The sequence below is a fragment of the Bradysia coprophila genome, chromosome II, assembly GCF_014529535.1.
Source record: "Bradysia coprophila strain Holo2 chromosome II, BU_Bcop_v1, whole genome shotgun sequence".
Taxonomy (NCBI): Eukaryota; Metazoa; Arthropoda; class Insecta; order Diptera; family Sciaridae; genus Bradysia; species Bradysia coprophila.
The window spans coordinates 42,994-64,668 of record NC_050735.1 but is presented as its reverse complement, the minus strand read 5'-3'; the positions used below and the strand labels follow the sequence as shown (position 1 = coordinate 64,668).

The following is a 21,675-nucleotide window of genomic DNA, read 5'->3' as shown; positions in this document are numbered from 1 at the left end:
CTTACAGAAAGTTTGTCATTTTAACGAAAATAAAATTTGTTTTGATAACCAACCATTACCGTAAAATGTATTTATACAAAATGAAAGTCGTTGGCGCCTCTGTCTCAAACACGCCGTTTTAATTAAACTAAAATTGCACAATTGTATGCTCGCTAATCCATGGCCGTATTGTTCACCGGGATTCAGCGAAATGAATCGTATTTCCATGTAGAGAATGTTAACATTGCAAATAGTTAAAATGTAATTTATTTGCACATTAAACAAAACATTTCCCCTGCCGTGATTTTGAAATAATTCCGGGTTTTTGATTGTGTATACCACATAAAATTGCTGGACAGTGAAACCCCATTACTGCAACCGTAATATGGAAAATGAAAAACCAGTTTCACCGACCGAACCATTTCATTAAAACTAACTCTGGGTAATAGTTTTTAATTATCTTTATGCCCATGATTTTCAGTTAAAGAACATTTACATTTTGTAAATTCAGTTGTTATTTTATACAATTCCGTTGTCATCCTGTCCATCCAATGCAACACTTATGTGCATGTGACCACCGGGCAGTTCATTCAACTGTACGATATAACAAAATAATAATTTCCCTGATATTTGTAATGAGGCAATTAATGAAACTTTCATTTTGATAACATTTAATGAATAGAACTATTGTTGGACGCAATTAGAATATAAAGTTTATTGCACAAAAACAATAAAACGATTGCGACTTGCACAATGAGAGAAAAAAATTAATTGTTACTGGGTCATGCCTCACAGTAATAAAAAAAAGTTCCACAAAGTTTGAGAAACTTTTCTGGAAAAATAAATTTCTAATTCGTTGGAAAATTAGCTTTTCAAAGACTCTCTTACTAATGAGTCAGTTATGCTTCTGCTACACAGAATTACACGATTATGCGATATGAAAATGTTATATTCCGGAAATTATAGTTGGATAACTCTGAATTTTTATATCAGTTCAAAAGTTCTCCATCCATTTAGGGTGGGTCATATAAAACATTTTCTAGAATTTTCTAAGGTGTTCAATGAACACTGTTCGTTCATCCATTTTTTTAAAGGGCTTTTTGTAATTTGGTTTTAAGATAAGCGAAAAAAAGACTGCTTAAACTGCCCAGCCAAATCGATCTTTTCAAAAACAGAAATTACAAAAAATAAAAATCGTCCACACTATTCCTTCCCAACGTTCCAAGAATGCACGCTGGGTTTCCCCATTGAATAGCAATTGAAATTCTTTGCAATAAGTAATCTGTTGAACGGTTTTCCCCTGATGCTTTTTTCATCAATGATCTTAATTTCGTGACAAATTTCTTTGTTTCTGGACCCATACAACCAAAGTTAACGAACTTAACCTTAGGAATTTCAGTCCTCGTCGAACAAAAATCGGTTTAGAAATCCGTCAAGAGTTACTCGAGTTATCGACGATAACTTATCATGTTATCAAGCGACAAGACAAGAATTCTTTTTGGAATATCATCCGTTATAGCCCATCTTTGAACTCAACCTCAGACAGACATTTTCATATATTTAAGCAACACACTTCGAACATGAGTGGTACTGAAACTGGACAGTGTATCAAACAAATTTTGGCATGGTAAACAAATTTTGAGTTTTTTTTTTTCATACAAAATTGAACTCCATTTGGCAGCTGTCATTAGAACCTTTTTTGCTTAAAGTGCGTTGATTTAAGTTTTTTGGTCATATATGGATTTTCAATAATAGAAAACATTTTGTGACAAACATTTCCGAGTGTCGATCATATCGTAAGACCCATGACTTTCATTAAAAGGAATATATTTTGAGTGAGGTTTAGGCAAATTCATATGTCATTTCTTTTTAAAGAATTGTTCCCTCAAAAATCAAAAATGGTCTAGTAATGACAGTTCAGTAAAAAAAATGCAATTCTTTAGACCTCCAAGAAAAATAATTACAAGCTCTGGGTAATATGGTCCTTCATACAGTAAAATGCGCGTTAAAAAAATTGAAGTACAAGATTTGAAATCAACAGATTAAAAACACTTTGATTGATGGAAGTAAAAGACGAGATAATAATACTTTTCATATGCTTGCCGTCTGTAACAGCATTCTCCTTTACGGCAATACCCCACATGATATATTTTGTGAGCTCCACAATGTGTTGTTTAATTTGTCTCGGCTTTTGGTGAAAGGATGAACAACTACGATTTAAAAAAAAAGTCTTTCGGAAACACTTCTAATGTGGTGTCATCAGTAAGCTAGTCGTTTTGACGGTTTCCGAGCAATTAAGTGTGAATATATATTCAAAAATGGACCTTAGAAGATTCGAGAAATGTTTTAGTTGACCCATCCTAATGTATTTTCGATGCCGGACATAAGTTACTGCCCCTTTATTAAAGGATAATGTTTACTGGCTTCCGATTCCCGAAAACAATTAGAAAATTACTGCCGTATTATCGAATCCACTTTGCCATTGAAATAAAATAGTCAAAAGAACGATTTTAACCAATTTAAAAATTCGCAAAATAAGAAATGAAATCGAAACCATCTCAATATTATCCTTCAACTTAGCATTTCCTTCGCGATGGTGGTAACGAAAATAGAAGATGCGATTGCTATCATTTAATAAAGCTTCTTTTATTGGTTGTCGCACAGGAATGAAAAATGAATGATTTTCTATACATAAAAAGAAGGTGAAAGGAAAATATTTTTTTTTTCACTTCAGAGCTCGGGTGTTTTAAAAGATATATACGTGGAAGTGACTTTGGCGTACGAGTTAACGGGAAAAAAAATGTATGCGAGTGGATGAAAAAGTGAAATCCATTTTATTAGATAAAATCAAATCGCTGAGGGAATTCGCAATAAGTTTTGAGGATGCTGTATATATTGACTGAACGTTTTTCGATTGCTTTTTTTTCTTGTCTTTTGTGTGTGTGTGGGGAGGGTGCTGTTTTTTTAAACGAAAAGAAATGCCATTTTATCTAATTTTAAGTCTCTCTTGATAAACATTAAAATGAAAGCTAAAATGAAAGTACTGCAGACATGGTTCATGAACGTCATGATCTATGAACATTACAAAAAAATATTTTACCGGGAAGAGGTGTCCCCGATCGATGTCATGAAATTTAAAAGAGTTTGCCTGAAAAAGTGATAAATAACAAAACCCTCACACTATCAGTAAGTTGTCCATAAAAGTCATGCATCTTGAACTTGCTCGCTGCATCTTTATATCGTTATTTATCTATTGAAACGTTTCTTTGTATCGTGTCTTTCCCTTAGCGTTCTTTGTACTGAAATGTTTGTAATGGTGTACAGTCGGATTATATTTCTTGTTGCTTAGAGTCGAATCATTGCCTCTGTCCGACTACCTAACTTTTTCTATTGTTCGGTTTGCATCTCTTTTCCGGATGAAATGTTTTCATGAAAATCTGTTACAATTTGCTGTATTTGACCTTCTTGTCTACATCGCCTCGACGACAAACCGATTGTCATAAAACGTTCTTTTTTTGCATACCCATACAAGGTGTCTTTTAATTTTTAAGTTGGTTGATTTGTAATTGTTGAGTGCGTACTACCGTAGACATAATCGAAAAGCCCTAAAACACTGGTTCGAAACCGCAATCACTTAATCGATTGTGGAAAAACGTTGTTAATGACTGACGACCGGATACCATTTTTTGTTAATCTGTCCTAGGGGTAAATCATTTTTTGAATTATTTTCTGTATCTACTTGTAAAAAGTTTCCTCTTACTAAGGAATTCGAACTAACAATGTTATACTGTCCCTGCCGTGATGGTAGAGGCGCAGAAGTCTCGTGTTTTCTTCCAACGGATGTAAAAATTATAGGTATTCATTTTCTCTCTCTTTCATATAATATTTATTTATTTATTTGTTTATTGATCAATAAACAGGCCTTTCGACCCAATAACATATTAATCATTTACAAATACTAAACATAAGTTCTTTAAGAAAAATTGAAATCAAAATCCATTATCCATTCCAGTCACTACTGATCTAAGTCCATATTCATTCCGGTACTCATGACCGAACTCTTGAACGATCTAAACGAATCATCAAAGATATTACAACTGGAAAAGTACTTGTCGTGTTGATCTTGCATTCTATTTAGTGGTTCATTCTGTTCGGCATTACTTGAATATGTCGTTGTGTAGAAAATCGGTCTGCTCACCCCAAGATTCATTCTGGTTAATCTCCCATGGTTGTGAAACGTAATCAAATGGTTCAAGGTCGTGTAATATCTTCTACATCTCCTCTCATCCGTTTTCTTTAATTAAGAATTTCGATCTAAAAATCTAAATTGCATTTCTCTTGAATATTCAGTAATATTGATGGAGCTTAGTAACACACTTAGTATCGAGTAGCCTCCTTCCCAGCGCTGAACACACGATCCAGTGATCCGATATAATAGAAAATTCCTGGATTGATACTTACCATCTGTCGTTTCATTTACTCTTACAAAATGGAACCAACCTCAAAATCCTCTAGCTCAGGAACATGCCCGTCTTCGAACTTTTATTTTTTTCTGTACTAGTCTAAAGAGTGAAGAAAACATGACTAAAAACTGAATTGCGCTACACCGACGAGATTTGAGTTAGGATGTCACGAGCAAATCTTGTCCCACCTACTTCCATCGGCGTCTATTGGTGGCTATTCGAGTCTATTGGTAACTATTGGCGTCAATTAGTGTCTATTTATTGCTATTGGTATCTATTAACATCAACAGCAAATGCCACTCGTCCCAGTTTTTTCGTGAGTAATTCTCTCCTCGACAGTCACAAATAGACACCAATTGAGTTCCAAACAAAAATTTATTATATTTTTTATCGATGGAGAACCTAATTATAAGACACTTGGTCTCGTATCATATGCCACAAAAAGTTAAAACTTTTTTTATAAATCATTTTGAAAGTCACTGAAAACACGAAAATTCGAATCGAAATACAAAATTTTTTGATGACATACTGTATTTCTATTTGAATTTTCGTGTTTTTCGTGACTTTCAAAATGATTTATAAAAAAAGTTTTAACTTTTTTTGGCATATGATACGAGGCAAAGTGTCTTATAATTAGGTTCTCCATCGATAAAAAATATAATAAATTTTTGTTTGGAACTTAATTGGCGTCATTGGTATAATTTGGTATAATTATACTAATGACGCCAATTGGTCTATTTGTACCAATATAGCAAATAACACCTGTCTCAGTATTTGCTAGCGTAGTTTCCCCCTCGTGTTGTTGTTACATTTAGTATGCGGCATGGCGGCAATCCATCGGTTCGAGCAATAATTTTATTTCAATTTAATCTTTTTATGGAAATTGCAAATTCATTTTTGTTGTGTTTTTTCATTCATTTCTGATTTCGTATTCATTGCTTTGTTTTTTAATTTAATTTCACATTTTCTTTATAATTTGATTTATATGAAGACAACCAATTATTCCATCATCGTGTAACCATTTCAGCTAGATTGTCGTCGGATTTTTTTTTTATTATTTTCCGTTACTTTCAGGTTCTATCAGTCAAATTACAATAAAGCGGAACCAATGAGGCGGAATGGAGAGAGAGAAAAAAAAATCGGAAAAATCAAACCCAGCGATTTGTTCCAATGAAACAAATTGGTTTTTATTCCGATTGTAAGTTACTTCCCGTTTCGTTTTTTTTTTTTTTTTTTTCATTCAATCGATTACTAAATTGGAGCACGGCTACATTTTAAATACAAAGTTTCAGACAATGATGACGGAATAAAACAAGAAATTTTACAAGAATATTTTTCATTTATTATAAACCTAATGGCATCTCCAATCAGAGAGAATTAATGTAAAAAATGTACTTAAAAGCAAGAATATTCGAACGAGAAAGTCTTAAATTAACTTAACTACAAAAAGTTTAATTTATTGTTGGTATATCGAGTAGACTGGGTCGATTGGACCTTTTTGAAAATCAACGCCCGGTAGTTTTGAATAGGGAAACTAGCCGGAAATAAAAAACTAAAAATGTTGGAAAGCTCGTCCCGGCAAACGGAAGGGGCAAGTTTGATAGATTCACTAAAAAATAATTAATTTTTATTTAACAAAATGCCGTTGTATAGCGCATGATCTCGTAAGTCCGGTAAACTAAGATAAGACTTTGATATCATCAAAACAAATACAGGGTTCCCACGACTTAGGAAGGCTCCTAAAATTAGGAATTTTAGGAAATTTTAACGGTAATTTTAGGAGAATTTCAGGAGATTTCGAAAGTAATTTTAGAAGGAATTTTTAAAAATTTGACAAAGTTTTTATAAGTAATTTCCGGAGCCTCAAGATCTTTCTATTTCTCATACACTTCGTAAAATAATAAAAATGTTTCAGAAAATTAATATGTTCTATTAGGGGTGTGCGATGGATAAAGGATCGAGACTGGCATCCCTAGATGTCAAAAACTCGATTTTCTCAATTGAACCATTTTGCCTTAATTTTAGACCAAACAAACACTCACGACACAAACATTTCTCACATGATTTTCAAAAACTTTTCTGTTCTACAACATTCCCAAGAATTTAAGCCCACTAGAGCAAAGATCGAATTATTTTCTTGATAGAATTTCCGAATTTTCAAGTTTAAGATCCACTCAATTTTTCATGGTCGGCAAACTTTGACGACTGACCAAAAATATTTTCTCGATAAACTTCGCCTGGATTTTATTTTTTTCTGTCGCACTGGACTCCAATTAGTAGAATATTAGTCTATAGTAGCAGCTAATAAGGATCTCAAAGAAGGCTTTTGGTAGAAGTCGAAGTAGATGGGAGACCGAAAACTAAAAAATTTAGCTTCTATGATTTTTCGCAGGTTGTAAATGAATTTTTAAAATTTACGCCAGTCTCGATACTTTATCCATCGTACATCCCTAATTTATTTGGTGAGTCGTACCAATCGTTGGTATTGGTATGCTGCACAAATTAATTGGTACTGGTATTTTACTGGTAATTCCAAATCAACGGTAAAATTGGTAGATTTTATTTTCAGTGTGGACCCTTCTTTCAAGTTAACAAGATTCACCATTACATTGGTCGAAGACCGACGATAGTCGCATCTCCTAACAAACTGCGATCCTCGAGATGTATTTGTTTTCGCTAAATCCATGTTCAGGATCGCTGTTTGCATGATTCAAAGAAAGGACTGTTTTCAAATTCATTGCATTGCATTAATTAACAAAAACAATTCCTTGTTTTTCAATTTTATCAAAAAATTTCTTTGATAGTGTGGGCTCATTTTAGGAATTTTAGGAGTTTTAGAAGATTTTAGGAGGATTTAGTCCATTTTAGGAATATTATGAATTTTAGGAGGAGTGGGAACTCTGCAAATATCACATTTTCAAATACTTATTTTTGACAAAGCTACATTGTCCCAAAGAAAAATCGTTTGTGTTTCCGTCTGTGTTGGACATTCCGTTTCTGTTCGAACAGTCTGACGTTCCCTAATTAGTTTACCGGGCTCCTGAGATCATGCGCTCCACAATGGCATTTTGTTTAATAGAAATCGTTGAAGTCAGAATTTTTTTTTTTCAGTGAATTTGTTGGACTTGCACTTTCCGTTTCACTAATAGATAATGTCAGATTTTCTGAATAGAAAATCCAAATGAAAACATAGACGGAAATGTAAAAAGAAAGGGCTAGATCTGACTGCAAGGATTTTAATTAAACAAAATGCCATTGAGTTTGACTTCAGGAGACCGGTAAACTACTTGTTTTCTCCTGACATCATGCCCTACACAATGGCGTTTTGTTTTATTAAAATCTTTGCAGTCAGAAATTGATTATTTTTCAGTGAATCTATCAAACTTGCCATTTCCGTTTGCGTTTGTGTTTCAGTTTGGATTTTCTTTTCAGAAAGTCTGACGTTCCCTAATAGGGAGTAGGTCTCATTACTGTATGAACGATTTTTCTGGGGTACGGTAAATTTCGCTTTTGACTAATTTGTCATTGGAAAGCTTATCGGTAATGTTCATGTACAGATAGTGTTTATGATCTTAAAATGTTTGTTCAAAGTTGGCAGTAACAAAAAGCAGAATATTAACGAAAATAAAATTTCTAGAAGACCCTTCCTTCGTACAGCAATGAGGCATTCAAACGTAGTCGGAAATAATAAAAAAAATGGAAATTTCGAAAAGTTCGTCACGGCCATCCGGAATTGGGATTGGGTGTTGATTGGGAAAATGGGAAAATCGACCCACCTTAATATCGAGACATTTTGTTCAGCGTTGATTAGTATAGATGCAGTTAGGTTTCATTGTCCTGTAATGGTCTATTGCATTCAAAAACGTCTAGGACAATATCCATTCATTAAATATAAGAACCAAGGGAACAAATGCAAGGCCAGGAAAAATATTTCGTTCTTTTAGTATTTTTTGCGGTAATTTGATGTGATTTGCTCTTGACTAAATATGTGTAAGGTGGGCTACCTTATAAAGTTACATACTATACGCAAAACAAAGCAAAATATACATAAATATAAGCACGTACTATCACGGACCATCATGAAATATTTTATTGTCCACACCCAACCTATAGTATACCAGCGTCCGAAGTGTAAGAATTTACTTCATTGTTGTTGGTCCAGTTGATAAAAAAAATCCTTCCTCACTGAATTACTGTGCCGTAAACACATACTGTATGGAAAAGGACATATCAGATACAAAGCGGCGGTTTAGCATATGTGTTCAAGCAATGAAACATCAGTGTAATAGTTTACAAAGCCGCAAAACAGACGGAACCTTTACATGATCAAAGAGACACTTAGAGAGTCAAATTAGTTACATGTGTAGTAGGAGGCTACACACTGTGTTTATCAGAACACAACGTTTCGTAGCGATAGTACTTTATGTGGTGGCATTGTTGACTAATAAATATGGCAAAAGGGCAGTTCGATGGAAACTTTCACCAATGTTTTAATTGCACTAAATTGATATAACCAATGAGTCAGGAGCAATGGCTTTGATATGAATATTAATACAGGCTGCCAGTGTTGAACGAAGAATGTACCAGTTTTATCTGACAAGAGGTAACTGCATCGCATAGTGTTAAAGTACATAGAGCAGTTGATGGCAGTAACGATTCGGAAATTTATGAGCTGCAGCAAATTGTCTTAATACCAGAAATATCCAGTGGTAATTAACTATTTCAATGAAAACGGAAGAATCTCATACTGTAAAACGAACATTTTGTCTACAATTTAATTAGCCTGATATGTGAGAGGAGAATTGTCGTTAAAGTTCAGCAATTCATTACGATACGGAAAATTTACAATGAAATTAATTTGCATAAAATAATACACGCAAAGCCACTTGGTTGTGCGACCTATTTGCTTTATCGTTTTCACAATTCAATCCTAATTTTTATCACAATTTCTATTCAATTTATTTATTCCGTTTCTTGTGTGCAATAGGTACTGTAATCAGGTTCCGATAAAAACTTATCTTTTCCTTGAAACTACTTTTTTTCTACTTTTTTTTTTCAAAAATGTTTTTCTTAAATTAAAATGGGAGGGAAGACGAGTCAGGAATGCAAAAAGATCAGATTTTTTTTTGAAATCACACAGGTCGGTTTGTGGAAAATGGTGCAGGGCTTATTATTGAGAAATTTATTTACCTAAATTATTGAAAATTCTCGAAATTTATTGAAAAATTGTCGAATTTACCGAATGTAACCAAAAAAAAACAAATTACAATTATTAAACGTAAAGCTTGTGCAGAATCAGCAACAGCTGAACTTCACCAGCTGATCAACAAACACTCTCTACTTGTATAATATACAGTCAAAACACATTCTGACCAAAGAGTCATACATGTTATGTGCTCACCATAGAGGAATTATGCCATGCAATTCATTGAAAAAGGTGCGCACCTTAGCTGTCGCTGATTCTGCACAAGCTTTACGTTTAATAATTGTGAATAAAATTTGGTGAATTTATATAACTTAAGGCAAATTTGTGTGAATCTGCGTAAATTTAGGAATTAGGAAAAATTTAGGAATTTGGAAAAATTTAGGTAAATTTAGGTAAATTTGGATAGATCTTCCTGAATTTGGGTAAATTTACATAAATTTCGGTAAATTATTTCATGTTTTGGGATTTGTTATGGTTTGTAAATGATTACACACAGAATTTGTTTAACAAATGAAAATCTAGATTTTTTATTTGAGTATTTCATTCTTGTTTCGAGTACGAGACTAACAAAAATTCAGAAAACAAAATTCTTGTGGAAGCACTTTCTTCATGTAGGTACATTTAGGTAAATTTGGATATATCTCGCTAAATTTAGGTAAATTTGGAAGACGGCTAATATGTACTTACCGTAAAACAATTTCTGGCTATTCGGCTATCAAGTTGACCGTTTCTAGTCACGCCAAAATGGCATGTTGTCCGTGTCGCAACACAATTCGAGGTTTTGAAAACTGGCGTGACTTTAAACCGTCAAAAAGAAAATCCCAAAAAGTCTCAATTGTACATTTCAGTTGAGATAAACGGCAAATTAGGTTAAGTATGAGTAATTCATGTGAAACTTGGCAGTTGTTGTGGATTGTCAATGATTTTGTTTAACAAATGAAAATCTAGTTTTTTTAAGTATTTCATTTTAGTTGCGAGCGTGAACCTAACCAAAATTCAGAAATTCTCTACATGCCGGTAAATTTGTATAAATTTAGGTTAATTTGGATAAATTTAAACATCATAAGAATACAATTTTGGTGGGTTTCGTTTGTTTCTTTCGTTTTATTTGTTCCACACGTATTCGACCACATATAAGTAGCGTTTGTCTATACGTTTCCTCAATTCCACACGTACATGTGAGTGAATTTGGATAAATTTAGGTAAATTTGGATAAATTTAGGTAAATTTGGATAGATCTTACTAAATTTAGGTAAATTTAATTTCGGTAAATTGGGTTAAACATGAATAATGCAGGATGAGAAAAGTCAAACTATTTTCTGTTTTCTGTTTTGGTAATTGTTATGGTTTGTAAATGATTCCACAAAGAATTTTTTAAACAAATGAAGATCTAGATTTTTTATTTGAGTATTTCGAATCGAAATTTTCGATCTTGTTACACCCTCACCAAAATTCAGTGAATAAAAATCTATATTTTCATTTGTTCAACGAATAGATAGATTTAGGTAAATTTGGATAAATATAGGTAAATTTGAGTAAATCTCGCTAGATATATTTCGGTAAATTAGGTTAAGCATTTGTAATACAGGTAGACAAAAGTGAAACTTAGCAGTTGTTCTTGATTGTAAATAATTGCACACAGAATTTGTTTAACAAATTGAAATCTAGATTTTTTATTTGAGTATTTCATTCTTGTTGCAAACGCGAGCCTAATCAAAATTAAGAAAATAAAAATCTAGATTTTCATTTGTTCAACGAAATTCTAGCGGATTCACTTTTTTTTACATGTATGTAAATTTGGATAAATTTAGGTTAATTTGGATGAATTTCGAAAAATTTGGAAAAATTTAGATGAATTTAGGTGAATTTTGATAGATCTACCTAATTTGGGTACATCTTGCTAAAATAAGGCAAATTTCGGTAAATTGGGCTAATAGGTAAGTTTGTGCAAATTGGGTAATTTAGGAGAAATTTCGCAAAATTGCGTTAAGGCCAGGTTAAGGTGTTATCCATCGGAAATGTTTACAGTGACCTGGCCTTAAATAAGGGTAATAGGTAAATTTGTATAAATTTGGGTAACATCTCAATAATAGGCCCGGCTCACCGTTGCAACCGCGAAATGATTACCACAACCGCACAAATCAATACAATTTTACACATCGATGTTCATGCGACTAAAAACTAAACGAAAACGGGATCGCGGATTTTTTTTTTATATTTTTCTATTTTAAATCTGAAAATTCGGAATCCTCCCAACTCTGCATTGAACATTCCTGACTAGCGACTTCACACAAACACCAAAGTTAAAAAGCAACAAAATCTAAAAAAAATCCGTCTCTTCGTTCACTTCCTATTATGGTGGTTGTGTTGCACACTTACCCATATCATTAACAGTCATGAACGTTTGCTTATTATATTGTTAACGATTTCTGGTCCGTTTTATGCACATGTAACATCCGCCGCCAACTAACAGTATCAGCGGTATACCCAAACCAATCGATGCAACAATAACAACAAACATGGAAAGTTGTTCATTTGGCGGAGCGCCATAGCCCATTACGAATGTCCTGGAATTTGAACATATAGATAGATAGAGGAGGGAAAAAATTTCGTTGTAACAATTTGCCGTTTTGTGTTCCATTATGTAGGGAAAATTATATTTTGTGTTCGTTTAATTATTTATCTGGCGTGTATATCATTTTGCGATTGTAATAAATATTTTTCGGTCCCATCCATACATACATTATACAATTTCCCTGCATTTTTTGCCCTCTGTAATTTGCCAGTGGAAGTTAATTAAAATCGGTTTTCAAATTCATTTATTTTTAACGGTATGTATTCGTGGAAATAATTCGCGAAACAAGATCACCAGTCGAATGATTAATGGAACGTTTTTTTTTGTCATTACTGTTTCGAAATCGAAACCACAGGGGAAATCTAATACATCAATGACCTACAAACCCGCTGCTATATTGCAACGGATCCACAAAACTCCACACATACACATAAAACACCCCCCACAACAAATGTTATTTCATCAAATTTCTATTTGCTTAAGTAAATAATCTGTTTCTGTATCGAACTCACCATGTGCTATAATTAGTTTTCGTATAAAATCCGTCTCCGGACATTCCAAACGACACATTAAAACCTTGCACCAAAATCGTATTCAACAATGACCCATAATATACCCATGCCAGGCTGGAATTTAGTTGTGTAGCTGGATTATCTAAATTGGTTGGCATTGTGATATGTAATTCGGTCGACGTTGAAACATCTCGTTCCGGATGCGTATAAGAAACAGGACGATACTGAATGAAACTTCCTGCAAAACATTTTGCAAACTGTAATCAATGGGATTTGTTCTGGCCGGGGGGAATTGGAATCTGGTTGTGTCGTTCGAAATAGATGGAAAAAGTAATTTGGTGGTTGATTGTTCGGAGTTCCATGCACAAATCGGTGGTGAAACAAAACTCGCAATTTAATGCGAAATGTTTCGCTTCATTTGTGTGACCAGACTTCCCACATTCCCACGGATCCATTAGTTGACACAAACATTTCGGTTTCAAATCAAATGAACAAAAACACAAAATTCACCGTCGTTCTGCCAAATTAATTTCTAACCAAATAAACACCCATAATGAAACACCCGCACTAAGCGCCCCATTGACATTGTTATCATTAATTCGATTCGGCAGAGGTAAATAAAATTTTTATTTTTTTCCGAGTCATTCTTTCATCACGTCAATCAGCAGCAAGCCAACCAAGAGAAAAATACAACATTGGACACCTCACCCGAACGGAAATACCTTTCAATTACACGTGATACAATTTGTGTCAATTTGAAATTTTATTTATTGATTCGACGGCACATTTCCCATTGTACAACATTCCGTACGGTTTTTAAAAAAAATGGGGAAGTTCATTCATATGACTTTACTGTCGATTTACCCGGTTCGGAAAGGTTAAAGGGATCGCCAGGAATTTTCCAGTTAAGGTATGCGGTGGGTGTGTATGAAGGAAGGGAAAAAGAAATTATTTTAAAATTGGAATTCCGATTTTCTGCTTTTCAATTAACGCCAATTCTCGATTTTATATTTTATTTTCTCTTCTTGCTACATACCACAAAATATGAAGCTGTCGAATGGTGAAGTGGTTTGCAGCACTTCTTATGTTCGATTTAGTCTGGGTAGCTTAATAAAAATTTTTCGTTTTGTTTTATCACTAGCTTTCCGAGTCAGACATTTAAAAGTCGATTGGGTTTTTGGGGGATTTTCGGTTTCCTTTTTTCTGTTGATTGATGGAACATCAAAAAATTTGTCGCTCAATGATTTATCGAACTTAGGATGTGAACCATAAATTGTTCATATTTTCGTTAAATGGAACAGATCTTAACAGGGCAGGGTGTCTATACTAACCAAAACTCTGAACGTGTGCAAATAGCACCAACAATGGTAGTTCCACTATTTTTTCTGTGTGCAAGAAGCTTCTACCGTTTTGTCTACTTCTTATACCCAATTTTAAGTACATCAGACCTATACTAAGTCAGTGAAAAAATGAGATCGTGTTTAAAAGAAACCTCGCTACGCTCGCGTCGAAAACTAGGACTAGTGCTAAAAAGAGCAAAACTTCAATATTTGCTGCACAAATAATGTTGTGACATCTAAAATGGGAAAACAGGTTTACTCAAAGGTCTCTAAAACCGATTTCAGACTTTAAACGGAACCATTTTTCCAACAGTTTAGAACCTGCTAATATCATGGCTACGAACGTCATTTATTGACATAGAATCCCACTTAGTATTGTGATTGTTGTTTCACTTCTTACAAACGACAAAAATTAAAAAATTTCCAAGGACCGTATTGTCAGAAAAAGCTCGAAACAGGTTTTGAACTGAAAATACCTGAGCCCGACCGAATTTTCCCTAAAATCTGAATATAGTGATCAAGTCAGACGTAACCTGAAACCTGACAGGTTAACCTGAATTCTGTTCTTAAAGGTTTCAAAAATTCAGGTCAGGTCAGGACAGGTTACTTCAAATTTTGAAGTTTCATGTAGAGTCATTTTAAGAGCGCGGTCGACCAATTCCGAGCTTTAGGTCAACACGTAGTCAAAAAAAGCATTCCGTTTTGCCTCCATTTTGTAAACCACGCCTTTTTCCTATTGTTAAAAACGATCTGTCAGGTGAAACGGCAGCCTTTTTTTGACTGTGATTGCAGCCTTTTCATACGCGCGTTTTGTTATACCTTAATTTCACCCCTCAATGGTTCATGAGAAAATTGTGTTTTCTTGACGACTGATCGAATGTCATTTCTAGTGAGAAAATTGCAGAGCTTTATCACCAGAAAACACAACTTTTCTCATTCGAACTGTCAGTTTGTTTATGTTTTCGAAAATGGTATGGCAAATTGATGTTATAGTTTTGTGGCGAAAACTGGCAAAACATAACATGCACGCATGAAAAACGTTGTGTTCACCTCTGGGACACAAAGAACTTCGAGGATCAAAGATTGGAATGGAAGAATAAAATTTACGTTGGCGGTTTCAGCGTGCCTGACAACTCAATTTTTTTTCGAATTTTCATCGCCCGGGTGCGAATAGTTACAGTTTGAAAAAAGTCACGTTAAGACGTTCGGTCCGACTCTATTACATTTACGCTTTTACAAAACATAACTGGGAGGAATTTGATTCGCCTCTGTTAGTACTCGCCAGGGTGCAAATAGGATATACAATTATACTGCGACCCGGGTGCAAATAACACCAACAATGATACTTCCACTATTTTCATCTACTTGCACTACTTTTCTACTTGTCACTACTTGTCTACTTCTTATTCCCGATTTTAGGCAGGTCAGACCTAAGCGTACTATATACTAAGTCAGTGAAACGATGAGAAATCGTATAATGTAAAAAAACCTCACTACGCTCGCATGGAAAACTTAGGACTAACGCTGAAAAAACCAAAATTTCAATATTTGATGCACAAGACAATGTTGTGACATCTAAAATGGAAAAATAGGTTCGCTGATAGGTCTCTAAAACAGACGTCAAATTTTATCCTCTGCATTACTAGGATCGTCAGCCACAACTTTTCACCTATAAATCAAAAACAGTGCAGTGTGCCTTACCTTCATTCGCCATAAAACTTTTCGGCGACGCAATTTCCACAATTTCAAATATTCCCGGTGTGTGTTCGTCATCTAAGCTTTTCTTCGAGTGAACGGTGAACGATTGATTCTTGTTCTTGGTCTCCTCCGAAACGATCACAAATTCGGCAGCGAACCGAGCCTGCGGAAACGACGAATTCACTCGCAGTCCATCCAACACCAAATCGAATTCGGTCGAATTTTCCGAATGTAACAAATGCGGAAAATCGACACCATGATCGACGCTAGCAAAGCATTTCAACTGTTCGAAAACATAAAATGAAATTTTTTCGTTTCAATTTCCGATTGTATCATCACATTTTCAATTGCCCATTCTTACGTTTAATGACACTCTACCATCACCGAAAAAATCCGAATTATCGCCAGTAACAGTCACTTCCACTTCATGCACCGATTTATGAAACTGATTCCTCGTCCATGTGATGTTCCGTGTATCGTAAACGTTTATTTCGCTTGAATTCACACCGTTCGAGAAAGTGCCAGTATCTTCTGCGTCATTAAATTGCCATAACTGGTGAGCGCATCAGAGAAAAAAGTACATTGAAGAAACGACAGCAAATACGGAATGAAAAATGAGCAATGGAGGAAGAGCGGAATGAGAATCGCATTATTGTTCTGCCAACTTAAAAACCAATTTGTACTGAACATGGAAGACGACTTTTAGTTGGGGCCCGGTCGCATGCAGTTTATCACTTTATTAGAATGAATTAGAACGAAATGGGACGAGATGTTGATCCAATATCAATTTTTGTGGTGACAATAATCCACCCGCAACCATTTCCCATTGTTCTCAGATCAAGTATCGTTTGTCTATTCTTTGGCTCGACACCTCATTTTACTTCGATTACATCAAGGTAACATTCCCGAAGGTAGTTAACATAGATATAGATGTCAATGGTATACATACCGCTCAGACAAGCGCATTTTTTTCGTTCCGTTACTACATTTCATGTAACCTGAATCACTTGCTATCGCTTTATTCTGTTTTCACACAGAATGTCCCATTGAAAATAACCAACCCGACCCAACTAAACTGCAAAATGGAAAAATGATATTCCTTTTGTCTTAAATTTTTATCGAAAATATTTTTCTCTCGTTGTTGTTGGTCGTCCCCCCATTCTTCTTCACACCGCTACACGGTTTATTTACTCACCCGATTCAGAACAACAGTTGATGTGTAGATGGGTTTAGTGGAAAATTCGATGCTACTCTCCTGTTTATCGTCCATAAAATTTCGCCAATTTATCGTGAGGTTAGTGTTCGGTGATGTCAAAGCTATTAGGACCGATGGTTTACCAGTAAAATCCCATACATAATGGAGCGTATCGTGCTGCCCATCGGATGATATATGAACGACGGTTATTATGTTGGGGTCATTGTTATAACAAATTTCGGCAGGACAATCAGGATTTAGTCGAGCGGTCAGCTGAAATTATCGAAACAAAAATTTCAATTTATTTTTTTGTCGATGCTGTTTAAAGTGGTTGCACGGTGTGGTGCTTTGTTCTCTATTTACGGTGGGGTTGAACAAAATTTGAATAGGGTCACGACACCACCTCTGACCTTTTTTTCTACATATTCTGGTTGAGGGACTCGAGTACTACAAGAAACTGTTTTCAATTTCCGGATCTGCTTGGTCGTTTCGGGGAGTCGGCATCCATGGCCGACCGGGACGCAGTAGTCTTGAGTACAGATTGTTGTCGCAACTGGCAGAGGGACTAATTCTAAGCTAATTCGTGCTAAAATGGCTTCTTTTGACAACTTGGCCACGAAGCTACAGCCAACGAAAGTCGAAAGTTCGACATTTTTAAATGCTGATATGTTTATGGCGAATAGAAGTTTCAAACTCTCTTCAACCATTCAAAAATGTCGAATTTTCGACTTTCGCTGGCTTCGTGGCCAGGTTGTCAATGGAAGCCATTTTAACACGAATTTACTTAGAATTAGTCCATCTACTCGTTGCGATACCAATCTCTACTCAAATTGACTCGTGAGTCCCGGGCGGCCCTGGATGCCGATTCTCCGAAACGACTAAGCAGAACCGGAAACTGAGAAAACCGTTTGGTTTAGTTCTCGAGTCCCTCAACCAGAACATTTAAAAAAAACAGATTTGGGATCGTGACTCTATTTAAGTTTTGTGAAACCCCACCGTGTATTCTATGGAATGAAGAAGAATAAGATTATCGAATTCAAAGCGCAAAAGGTGGTGCAAAAGTAACAACCTAATCTGATTTAGAATCACATTTGACATGTTGGGTCTCGTAAATATACGAAACGGAAATTAAATGTTGATGGCGATGGTGTGCTATAAGACAAATTATAAATCACTGTAGCCGAAAAAAGAGGGGCGTTCGTTCGTATATATTGTTTTCGCAGATTGGAACTTATTGGTGGTTCTGATAACATGTATTGCAGAGATTTGAAGGAAATAATCTGACTTGGCTGACTTGCATACTTAATGTTTGCCGATTGTTATACTATCGAGGCATCAAAGCATAGGGAGGTGAAAGCGATGATTTACAAGTCAGTCAAATCAGGAATAAGAATCTGATATTGTTAGAAATGGAGACATCAACGGTCATAATACAGTACGATCGTTCGCATCAGTGCAATAACGACCTTTGAATCGAAAATGGCCCACATACGATAATACACAATGCAATGAAATGCATTCGTCATAAATTCTGAATCATTTTTATGCTTTGTTGTTGCCACTGTTTGCTGACCAAACATAAAAAAACGTCTTACCGTTCGAAATTCCTCAGCCGAACACAGAGTCATCATCACAGCGAATATAAAAAATACGCTACACATTTTGATAAAAAATAATCTTATTTCGCGTCGAATCACTTTAAATAAGGCACTCGTCGTTGATTCAGTTTATTTTTACCAGACAAATTACAACAAAAATATACGATTCGTAGCAATGAACCACAACAAATACAAATCTTTCCCTTTTTTTGTTATGCGAAAACTGATAAGAACTGTCACCGACTGTCAAAAGAGTTTATGTGCGCGCAGAGCATACGCCATCTGAGTGAAAATTGGTGCAGTGTGAATTTTAGAACAAAAAAGCTTTCAAGATTCCTATTCAAAAGCTCTTTTCGTTTTTGAGTTTTAAATTTTGAAAGAAAGATGTAGCTGCACTTAATTCGGTGCATTTTAACGGTCAAAATCTATAAATGTGCATCTGAAGTTAGGTAGTGCCAGAGGAATCATCTCTCATAAAATTTAGGAAGCAACCTTGAAACACCTCACTCATGTCGAAAATAACCCAAATACATCAAAAAATCCGATGGAAGTTAGGTAGTGCATTCCTCTGGTATCCCCAAATTTAGGAACCAACTTGAACTCATGTCGATTATAACCCAAATCCATCAAAAAATCCGATTGAAGTTAGAAAGTGCTAGAGGAATCATCTGTCATCCCAAAATTTAGGAATCAACATTTAGGAACACCTCACTAATGCCGAAAATAACCCAAAACCATAAAAAAAATCCGATGGAAGTTAGGAAGTGCCGGAGGAATCATCTGTCATCCTAAAATTTGGGAACCTCATGCACCAAAATATACAAAACCCACCCACCCACACACACACATACAAATTGGCTTTTATATGGCATTTGTATGGAGACTTTGGCTCTGGCTCCCAAGATAAGGATTTTTTCCAACTTTTGAAAATTCCATTCTTATTTTTGGGCCATTATTAGCCTATAACCAAAATTTCAGGAAAATCTATAGAAACGTTTATTTGCTGGATCCACTTTTCCATAGGAACTACCTATTAGTAACTAGCTAACGTAGGCGATTTGCATTATCTGAAAATTCGAGATTTTGCTTATTTTCATACAAACATCAATATTTCGAAGATCAATATCTCGGCCAATTTTGAAGCTGCAGTAACGTGTAATAGCTCGTTGAACTTGTATGGATTCCTAGATTCCAGATATTCTAGTTTGGGGGTCGTTGGTGTTAAGGGGGAGAAGTCAAAAAGTTGCTGTAAATATGCTCCGCCGTCCCGAATTTTTTTTTTTAAACATTTTTGGTAGTGGACTTGCGGCACGCCCGCTTACTAACGTGCGGGCATGATAGAGTACAGAGGCTAGACAGTGTGTCAAACAAATTTTGACACTGTAAAAAAATCTGGAAAACTTCTTTATACATTACTACAGCTGTCACTCGAAGCACTTTTGCTTGAATTGCGTTGACTGCTCTCTAAATGGCCAGTTACTGATTGAAAAATATTTTTTTCGGAAACTCAGACTATCCAATGGATAGTATCCATAAATAATAGGGGCAAACCATTGTGGTTCGTAAAGTTTGTAATAAAGTCAATTTCGTAAACTTTTGACATTTTATGGAAGAAGTATCAAAAGTTTACGAAATTGCCTTACTTACTGCTAATACTCATAGCAACGAGCATAAAATTCTTTTGTTTTCGGGCTTTTTCCAATTGTTTCGAAACTTCAAACTTGCGAAAGCTACGCAATTTTGATGATTGTAATGAAAACAAAAGAATTTTATCTCCTGCAAGCTGATATTTCATACATTACGCGTTTCTGCATATAAACACAAACACATACATAACCACAGCCTATACGATTGGATAATTCACACATAACCCACCTAGGGTAAATTTACTTTCCATCTACAAATTTGAAAAAAAAAAAAAAAAATCGCCGAACGGCGGAAGCAAACACGGGACCAGCAGCATATCAACAAAACATGCTGACCACTACGCCAACAAATCACATAACGAGATGCAATTGGTGTCGGTAGTGGTTCGTTAGTCACTTCTACATCGATCAAATAATCAGAGTAGTCGGAATGATGTGATTTGAACGAAATGTTGAGGTGGATAGTATATGTGTGTGAGTAAGTAAATAAAGGATGCTGTATGATGTTTTTTTTTGTTGTGAATGCGTTTTAAAACAACATTCTTAATTAATTAATTTTAAATCCAAATTTTTGTGGTTATTTCGCTAATGTATGAAATATCAGCTTGCAGGAGATAAAACATTGTTCTACCTTGGTGTATATTTCTCGAATCACTTCTTATGTACAATTGTATATACACTCGCTGGCGCTCGTTATATACAATTGTACATACGAAGTTATTCTCGAAATATACACCAAGGTAGAAAATGTACTATTATATCAAACTCGCGTCGCGGTTTCGCTATATGTATCTACAAACTTTACGAACCACAATGGTTTACCCCCAATATATGTGTAGACCATATGGACTTGCGTCACGCCCGCTTACTAACGTGCGGACATGATTATACAAACCCTTCCTGGTCATAAACAAAAGAGCTTGTGCTTAAGTCACCAGGTCATGAAAGTCATTTTATAAGTGTTCTTAATCACTTGCTCATAATGTTTGTACTCAGAAAACATAATCAGTAAAATTGGACTGTAAACTGCCAAGTTCATTGCTTATTATTCATCGGAATAATTAGTTGATAATCGTAATATTTTTATGAACTGTTATAATTTAGCAAAGAAATAGTCTGATTAGGTTGTTTTTACGCAAATTCATTAACTATTTCTGCTTACTAGCAATCAGATAGACTTTATTTTCGTAATTAATTTTTTTTACTTTTCCTCTTTAATTATGTTTTCTGAACAGTAACCGTCTTAACAACTCAATTTGCTTGGATTTGAGCTTTAATTGACATAATTTTTGTATACAGTTCTTTATTCAGAAAATCCTTCACAATGACAACGGGTTGTATTAGAGTACAAAGTTCATAAATTTGTTAGAGGCTTAACTGTGCTAACACAAATACACAAATGATAACGGTCGAGTCAAAGTCATAGCAGCTAAATTGCAAGTCTAAGCTCAAACTTATGTATG

General features: G+C 34.9%; 1 protein-coding gene across 1 annotated transcript; it reads right to left on the bottom strand.

The window, feature by feature from the left end:
* Nucleotides 1–12,004: 12,004 nt before the first annotated feature.
* LOC119065976 (glycosylated lysosomal membrane protein-like) lies at nucleotides 12,005–18,814 on the bottom strand. The gene is made up of 6 exons (XM_037168567.1): nucleotides 18,564–18,814; nucleotides 16,969–17,241; nucleotides 16,135–16,326; nucleotides 15,777–16,056; nucleotides 12,736–12,973; nucleotides 12,005–12,215 (listed from the first exon to the last, which is right to left on the bottom strand). Exons 1-6 carry the CDS (start codon nucleotides 18,627–18,629, stop codon nucleotides 12,068–12,070), a joined length of 1,197 nt encoding a protein of 398 aa, XP_037024462.1. The 5' UTR covers nucleotides 18,630–18,814; the 3' UTR covers nucleotides 12,005–12,067.
* Nucleotides 18,815–21,675: the final 2,861 nt, after the last annotated feature.

Bases quoted from the DNA above. Each gene is read 5' to 3' on its own strand.
- LOC119065976 (XM_037168567.1), bottom strand. From the start codon at position 18,629: ATGTGTAGCGTATTTTTTATATTCGCTGTGATGATGACTCTGTGTTCG. The intron at 17,242-18,563 runs GTAAGACGTTTT...CGATAATTTCAG, and splicing joins CGGCTGAGGAATTTCGAACG to CTGACCGCTCGACTAAATCC. The intron at 12,974-15,776 runs GTAAGGCACACT...AATGTTTTGCAG, and splicing joins AAGTTTTATGGCGAATGAAG to GAAGTTTCATTCAGTATCGT.